Source organism: Lynx rufus, unplaced genomic scaffold, assembly GCF_022079265.1.
Source record: "Lynx rufus isolate CCGP_SWC_20201006 ecotype Redwood Valley unplaced genomic scaffold, mLynRuf1.p SCAF_27, whole genome shotgun sequence".
Classification (NCBI taxonomy): domain Eukaryota; kingdom Metazoa; phylum Chordata; class Mammalia; order Carnivora; family Felidae; genus Lynx; species Lynx rufus.
The window spans coordinates 5,425,907-5,434,284 of NW_025814842.1; the positions used below are offsets into that span (position 1 = coordinate 5,425,907).

Below are 8,378 nucleotides of genomic sequence, written 5' to 3' on the forward strand. Positions count from 1 at the left end.
TCAGGACTTTTTTCTTTGCAAAATTTATTTTTCCTCTTAGCAGTTTGATCGTGAGTGTGGATTTCTTTGTGTTTACCCCGTTTCAAATTTGCTGAGCATCTTGAATCTGTAGTTTTATGTCTTTCACCAAATTCAAGAAGTTTTCAGCCATTGTGTCCCCAAATGCTTTCTTTCGCCGCACTCCGGGTCCCCTCCTCTGGTGCTCCGGGATCAGACTTTTGTGTGTCTGTGGCCCGTTGGCTTTTTCTCCCGTGTCTGTTTTCATCATTGTTCAGACTGAATCATTTCTGTTGATCTCCTTCAAATTCAGTCATTCTTTGTCATCTTGTTACTGAGTCTGTCCAGTGGATTTTTTTAAGTTCTAGCTACTGTATTTTTCTGTTTTGAAATTTGCACTTCGTTATTATTTTTATCATCTGTTCTTTTGCCAAGACTATTCTGGGTTGGCATTCATTTCAAGAACGTTTGCTCTTGCTCGTAGGAGCATTTTCACAATAGTCTTTAAGGTAATCCCAGCATCTGTGTCATCGTGGCATTGGCAGCCGTGAACTGAGGTTTTCCTGATTCTTTGTATGCAGAGTGATTTTTTGACTGATTCTTTAGTGTGTTTATGATTCTGTCCTTGTTTAGATTCTAAGGAGAATGCTGATATTTTTGTCCTAGAAGGCATTGACCCACTGGGGTTCAGGTCTCAAGTTCCAGCCACCCTTCTGTGGGCTGGGGGTCCCCGTTTAAAGCTTTTGCTATACTGTTCAAACCTGTCCTGTGCACGTTCCCCCCACTGGCCAGGGTGGGTCTTGGCCAGTGGTCTGGCCTGCGGTTCAGTTCTCAAAGCTTCAGTGCTGTTGACATTCAGGTCTACCATGCGCGGCTCGGAGGTAAGGCAGGTTCTCACAGACTTGATAGGGTTGCTTTTCTGAGCTCCTCCCTGTCCGTGGTGTCCCTGGTACTTTCCGATGTCTTGAACCCCACTTTTCGGTTGCTGCAGCTGAACATCTGGGGCTTTCGTTAGTGCACGACACTGCGCACTGGATGCGGCCGTGTGGACAGAGGGGAAGACGAGCAGCAGGGCTTCTGTCTCAGGATCCCAGCTCCCCCAGGGGGAGAGTGAGTCCCCCCCCCCCAGAATTCTAGGTGCCTGCCACCCCAGGATTGCTTGGGGCTGGGGAGCAAGAGATGGAGGGGGGCCATCTGGAAGCCCCCTGCCCAGCGTCAGAAGACCTCCCTCCTGCTTCAGAACCAGAACCAAGGGGCTTCTGGAGCTGTGTCCACTCCGGTACGCGCCGTTGAGGAGTTCTTCCCCGGCCTGCCTGCCACTGCTTGCTTTCCGGAGGCCTCCGGCAGCCGCTTCACGCTTGCCGCCCGGGTCCCGGAGCTGCTTCGGTGGGTGAACCGGGGCTGTGTTCCGTCGCACCTTCCCTGGGCCCGAGCCCACCCTGTTTGAAGAGGAGCGTTTCGCGGCCGATCAGTGAGGCTCCCATGAGCCGGCCTCTGCTGACAGGAATTTCTCTTTGGCTTTCAGGAGACCCCGACCAAAGAGCTGGGGCACTGCGGAGGAGATGCCCACGGCCCCGAGTTGGGCGGCCGCGGCCCGGCACCGCCTTCGGGTTCTCCCTACCTGAGCAGGTGCATAAATTCCGAAAGCTCGACCGATGAAGAAGGTATTTCCCTTCGTTCGTGGGTTTAAAAAGAAACTAAAAGGTAGTGGGCTGTGAGTGAGGGAGGCTTTTGTGGAGGGTGACGTCACGTGCTGCTGTAAAGGACATTGTCAGGACCCCGGGGAGCAGCTCTGCCCCCTGTCGGGCCGAGTCGGTGTTGCTTGGTCTACAGGCACACTTGTGTGCCTGCCCTCGGCCCTCTGCTCTTTCTAACAGAATCAGAGAAGGAAAACTGGGGTGTATTTTTTTCCCTTTTAGGTGGAGGCTTTGAATGGGATGATGACTTCTCCCCAGACCCTTTTATGGCGAAGACAACAAGTAACCTTCTCAGTTCCAAGCCTTCCCTTCAGACGTCCAAGTACTTCTCGCCGCCTCCGCCGCCCCGGAGCGCAGAGCAGAGCTGGCCTCACACGCCGCCGTATTCCCGGTTCTCCATCTCGCCTGCCAACATCGCCAGCTTTTCTCTCACTCACCTTACTGACTCGGACATGGAGCAAGGAGGTGAGAGGAGGGCTGTGTGTCCAGCAGGGCTGGGCGGGCGTCGGCCTGCGAGACCTTCCCCGCGGGACTTGAATGCTTGCTAATTTGGGGCTTTCCTGGTGTTTGCAGAGTAGATTAAAAAAAAAAAAAATCCCTCAGAAAGCTCTCACAGTTCGAGAGCGCGCTCTCGGGGCCACAGCCCCCCACCCGCAGGCCTCTGTCACTCCGCAAGCTGAGTGCCACTGGAGGTGTCCCCTCGCTGCCCCGGTTGGGCCGGGTGGCCCAGGGTGACGGCCTGGCTGCAGGTCCCCAAACTTGCCCAGGGTGTCTGCCACCTTCTTTTCTTCTCTTTTCTCCTTTTGGCCACAACCCCGTCTTCCCCCCTCCTCCCCCAGAGGGAAGCCATTCTTCAGAAAGCTTACTCTGTTCAGAACACTTGGCCCAAGATTTTGGGATTGAGCCCAGATGTGCTCTGGTTCTCCCCCGGGAGTATTGACTTTACCATTAAGCCTCGGTCTTGTGCGATAGCAGGGGCCTGGGTGGGAGGTCACGGGCAGGGCCCATTTGCAGTGGTGTTATCTGGACATACGGATCCTTTTTTCCCCATAACTAGATTGGGAGATGAATGTCAACAGGTGCATTTTTTTCTGTTTGAAGTTCGAAGTTCGGATAACAGCCACGAACCACGAAGAGCTTGTGTTCGTGTTTGGGCTCTGTTTAATTGTGCCGGTCAGATCACGCCCATTCCCTAGCGATCTGTCAGAGATCAGAGCGATTTTCTCCCGCCCTGAGCGTTCACACCGAGCTGCGTGTGAGCAGAGCAGGTGTGTGTGCGAGAGTGTGCGAGGGTCTGGCAGGTGCCGCTGTCACAGGAAGAAAACACGCGGCTGGACAGGTGGTGGGTGGCCGCGCTCCCGGCTTCAGTTCCTGTTTCTGTAGCACAGGTCAGATGCCGTCCGGACTGTTTGCATCCAGGACGATCACGGCATAAACCCACCTTTGCTCGTTCTCTCCTAAACAGGAAGCAGCGAAGATGGAGAAAAGGATTAGGTGGATCCCGAGGCGCTCTCGGGTCCCAGGCTGCTCCCCCCGCCGGGCAGCATTCCTGCGCCGCAGCCCAGCAGTGACCTCCCCTCGACGGCGTCCGGCCCAGGAGAGAGACTGGGGAGGCCCAGAGGGAGCCGCGCTGGCCCCGTGCCCACGGCGGGAAGCCTGGCCGGTGGCGGGGGGCCCTGCGGCCGCTCTCACCCACCAGAAGCGCTCGCGCCCCGGTCATCCTTGGGGAGCGCCGACCCTGCTCCGGTGTGTGGGAACTGTAGGTTCCGGGCCGTTTCCGGTTTCCCTGTGGCGGGGGGACGGGGGGGGGGTGTTCTCCACGTCCACACCTGCGCACCCCTTCTGTGCACGGGGGCCCGGAGGAGCACGATGGGAACGGGCACCAGTGAGCCATATTTATTATTTTTAAAGAAATCACTAATTGCTTTCTGTAATTGCACTGTGGATAAATGTTCTAAGAGTACCTGATATTGTACAGAATCTTAAATTATTCAAGGAAAATAAGGCAGGTCAAGCTGGTGCTATCCACTAGTTTGATTTTTTTCTCTGTTTTATAGTTTGTTTGCTCTGCATGGTACTTGTAAAGCTTAAATATTTTGAGTGTTCTGCTGTCTAGAATTGTTGGAATTGTACATATGGTACTTTTTTGTAAATGATAAATGATTCCGAATGTTAGTGTTTTTTTGTTCTTACAGGAAATATTTTTGATGAGTCCAAAAAGACTGCTTTGTTTTGTTGACCGAATGAAACACACGTTTGTCTCTTTCTATAACGCAGGTTCCTTGTAGCAAGTGAGGCTTCCCTGAGGAGGTGAGGGGTTTGCAGCCCTCCTCGTGGTTCTCCCACCGCCCCCCACCCCTGGCTCCCCAGTTTTGTAAACCCTTTCGGTAACACTCGACAGGCGGTTCACCCCAGGGCTCAGCTGCGGGTTAAGGGCTGGGCCTCCTGCCCCCCTCCCTGGGGAGCCGAGTGCCCGCCCCCCGTGTGCGCTCTGCTGTGGCCCCTGCGCCTCCCCTCAAAGCCGGTTCTTCTCCTTATTGTGTGGAACCGCGGGCTGCTGCCGTGGCTTCCGTGTCCTCGTAGACGGTCCAGAGCTCTGAGCAAGAGCTGTCCCCGCAGGGCTCTCGTTGCCGAGGACAGTTTGGGTTCATTGCATTTGTACACGTCAGGTGGTGAGCTTCTAAGTAACCCATAGAGTTGGGTTTCCCCTCAAGAACCACCCCGCTTAGGGCCAGGCTCGGCCGGTCTCCGTCACCAAGGAGGTCATGCTACATCCTGCAGCCGGGAGGAGGGACGAGGGACAGTGGCGGAGCCCGCGCAGCCAGCCCGTCCTCCCGGTGGGACCCTGGGCGGCCCCGGATGGCCATCACACCCAGGCGTGGCCCTGGGACTTCTCTGCACTGACCCTTCCCTTCCACGTTAAGCACCTCGTTCTCGCCCTCGCCTGGGAAGGGACCGAGTGTATCCAGCGCAGCCCCCCAGCGTTGGCAGGAATCGGGTGTTCGGGATAAAAAGCTGGCCTCACTCTGCGGTCCGTGACTCCCGCTTTGACACCAGGAAGTTTCCAGGGGCTAGAGGGCCACATGCTGAGGGAGGCTTGGCGTGCTCGCCACGAAACCGTGTGTATCGGGGGTCTGACTTCGGGGCTGTGGTCCCCGCACGCTGGCCCGTCACCCCGAATGTTTTCCGGTGCTGATTCGCTTGCCTGACTCCAGCGTGACACAGGTCCACTGGGCTGTGTGACAGAAGTCCCAGCAGCTCTGGTCCTGGCGTGAGATGCAGTTGTGGGTACTGGCTGGAGTTTACGAAGTAAATTATGACCTTGATTATCAATTCTGGCTCACTCCACTAACTTTGCATACCTAGCAATAACTTTCCCGAGCAAGAACTCAGAATGGAGAGAGAGCCCCCTTTACCCTCCGGGCGGCGTGAGCAGGGAGTGCGGCCAGGAGAGCTGGGCCTGTGATACGCAGACGGGAAACCATCACAGGGCATTAGAAGGTGATTTTGCCAAATTGTCATAACTCTGAATTTCTTGCTATGGAGACTTCCTGAGATTCCCGAGTTTTTACATCTAACTACTAGTCTTTGTGGAGAGAGAAATGAGAGGTGATGATTATACAAGTTTTTTCAAACTCTAAGGAGTTCAGATTTAATGACCGAAATCAAGCAGATCCATAGAATATATAGTCTTCTTATACAATCAGCCCGGGATAAATTTATAGATATTTGGGGGCTGTATCTTTTTCACTATGATTAAGGAGATTTTAACAACCTAATTCCCGTTTTAATTTAATTTAGGTCTATATTGCTGTCATGATTAATTGCCAAAAGAAAGCATTTTATACACTGAGTTGGGGGGGTGGGTCTGAGTAGTAAATCTTACTGTGGTGGTTGGTGCATGGTGGGGAAGATTTTATATTTATACTACACATGTGAGTTAACATGTTCTTTTGAAATCTCAAGCAATACACAGGAAACTAATGATGTAGATTAAAATTTTCAGCCCATCTTTGAAGCATCAGCATGTGCTTTGTTGTTCAATTCCCGTTTTTGTTTCTGTTTTTGTTTTTTTGTGTTTTTAACTATGTTGGTTACCAGTAGTGGGTTTTCAGACCAAACTGGTCCTGAGAAGTTATGCAATGAAATAAATAATAGATAATATGTTTGAGGTTTATAATGCCTGGTCCACAATGGCATTTCCTGGCCTCTTTTGGAGTCTATCAGGTTTTGGTTAGTGTTACTCTGGTGGAGTTTACATATTTCAAATCCCAGAATAAAAAGAATCTCACCTTCATTTCCTTCCTAGCTAAATGTTCATTTGTGTTAATCCAATGATCCCATCATAAGCCAGAAAAAGAAATGTAAAAAAAAAAAAAAGTGCTCCCCAAATCCTTCTGGAACTTGGACTGTGTGTGTGGGTAAGAAGCCATTCCTCTTCACCGTGAAGGAGCTCCACGAAGCTGAATTGAAAACAGCATCCGTTCTATTTTTAAACGTACAGGTGATTGTTTCTATAGAAATGGGTTTTATCTTAGAAAAGTCTTTGTATGTCTTGCTGCCGTAAAAACACCTTTCAGAACCTCTCCCTTGTATTAGTTTTTCTGTAGGGTACTTGGAGGGCTAGTGACTTAACTGCATGTCCGTCCAGAGGGCCCGAGGCCCGAGGGAGGCAGCCCCCGGCTTTGCCCTACCCAGCCCTCCATCATCTGAAAACTCCGGGAGTGAACCCAAGTGTCGGGCTCCGAATGTTGGGCTCCAGTGACGGGGGCTTCAGAATAGTAGCCTTATGAGAAGGAGCCTTAAAATAAGATTGGGCAACGCAGTTACTTCACATTTCAGTCTCCTGCACAACATTCCTAATAGTAACGGGGTTGGCTCAAGTGTTGGCTGTTAACAAAGAAACTTCTCTCCGGTACCTAAGTTCTGAAACGTGTGGACAGTATTGAATTACCAACAACCTGTTACCGGAACGGCTTGAAAACATGTTTGAGTTGCTCAGGCTCACGCAGGCGCACGCAGACCTTCCTGAGGGGCCGGTGTGTGTATCCACTGTTGAATTCCGGCCGCGGATGAGGACCCCCCTGGGGCAGTCCACCCACGCGGCTTCCCTGTCGGGCTTTAACACAGTTGTAAGAGGTTCACGGCAATATAACCGCTAATGAACTTTCAGTTTAAATTGTGTACATTTTTAAATTGTAAGATTTTTACTGTATATTGATGCATAGTGTGATTCAATAAATTGCTTGTAATTTAAAAACTATTTAATATTCAAAATAAATATAGTTATATATTTATAAACTCTGTTGCTGCGTTTGTTTCGTGTTTTTATCCGCTCTGCAAGGCCCAGGGTGTGTGACCAGGCACCGCCCGCCCTGCCGCAGGCCCTGGGACACACAGTGCCCGGGTCTCTAGAGATAGCGTGCCCTTTTGCGTGAGAACATGAAGATTCGTGTGCTCACTGGAAAACTGAACTTGGATGCAGTGACTGTGCTGCCTCAAGGTGTATCTGTAATTCCAAGCCTTTGCCCTTCTTGATGAATTTCAGAAGCCTTTTAATTTCTGAGATACGGCCTCTAATGAGCTGTGAAAGCCAAGAGGCTAATCAGTTCAACGCCAGCCTTTCTATGTCCCGCGGTGGACCTCGGCCTCCTCCATCACCCCGTCCTCGCTCCGCCCCCCTCGCCAGCTGCCCAGAGCGGAGGGACAGCCTCCTACCAAGCAGGCCTGGCCCCAACCCCAGTCACACCAACTCCCTTGAGACCCCCAGGGAGTAGATGGAGACCCGCGAGCATCCCTCTGGGCACCTCCGACAAGTGCGAGATGGGCGCCCACCGACCCCTAACCCCCGAACCTGCTGGTCACAAGGGGTGGGAACCCAGGCCTAGACGCCGTCTCCCTGCACTCCAGGTGCGCCTCATCAGCCCAGAAGAACCCCTGAAGCCAGAGGCTGATTTTAACACCTTTTAGTGCTTCTGTAAAAGGGGAGGAAACTGAGGCAGGCAGGCAGGCGTTTTAGTAGAGCAGGTGGGTGGAAGCCGGGTTTAAGCCCAAGCTGACCACCTCTCGCCCCCTGGAGACCTCGTAAAACCGATGACCGACCAGGGTATTTTCCCGTGACCTGCAAGCAACTGTGGGGCCGGAGCGGGTCCTCCGCGGGGCAGGGCTCCGCCCCCCGCCCCCGGCCCCGGAACCTGCGCCGTGCGGGCCTGAGCCCTGCGGAGTGGTGGGGGAGCTCACGAAGCCCCCGGGTGCTGCAGGGGCCGCTGAAACACGGGCCACTACCTGTCTGAGAAATCAGTATTATTGCATAACGGCTTTTCCGCCAGTTCTTCTGGCTTTGGCTTCTGTTCTGAGCCTTCGCCCCAAGGCCAGGTGCGGCGGCGGCCAGGCGCCGTCCCGAAAATTCCCCTCAGCGCCGGCGTGCTCGCAGAGGCCTCAGTCTCCCCCTCCGCCGAATGGGCTCTGGGCCCGGGCTCCCAGCTGCTGCCGGGAGGCTGCAGCGGCGGGGGGAGTGGGGGCGGCGTCCGGCCCCCGCCCCCCGCCCCCCAGCCCGCAGGTGCGCCGACGCCCCCTGCCGCCGGCAGAGACCCGCGCACCCCGGCCCCGCCCCAGCCCCGCCCCGCGGGCTCATTTACATGCGGCCGCGGCCCCGCCCGGGGCGGCTAAAGCGACGTGTCCTTG

General features: G+C 53.8%; 1 protein-coding gene across 2 annotated transcripts in view; it reads left to right on the plus strand.

Moving 5' to 3' along the window:
* Window positions 1–6,995, plus strand: part of LMTK2 (lemur tyrosine kinase 2) — an 82,472-nt gene extending 75,477 nt beyond the window's left edge. For both annotated transcript variants that reach the window (XM_047089101.1, XM_047089102.1), the window contains exons 12-14: window positions 1,523–1,661; window positions 1,917–2,159; window positions 3,160–6,995. In XM_047089101.1, the coding sequence (XP_046945057.1) occupies window positions 1,523–1,661; window positions 1,917–2,159; window positions 3,160–3,188 (411 nt within the window). In that variant the 3' untranslated portion in view covers window positions 3,189–6,995. The remainder of the gene's footprint in view (window positions 1–1,522; window positions 1,662–1,916; window positions 2,160–3,159) is intronic.
* The last annotated feature ends 1,383 nt before the right edge of the window (window positions 6,996–8,378 follow it).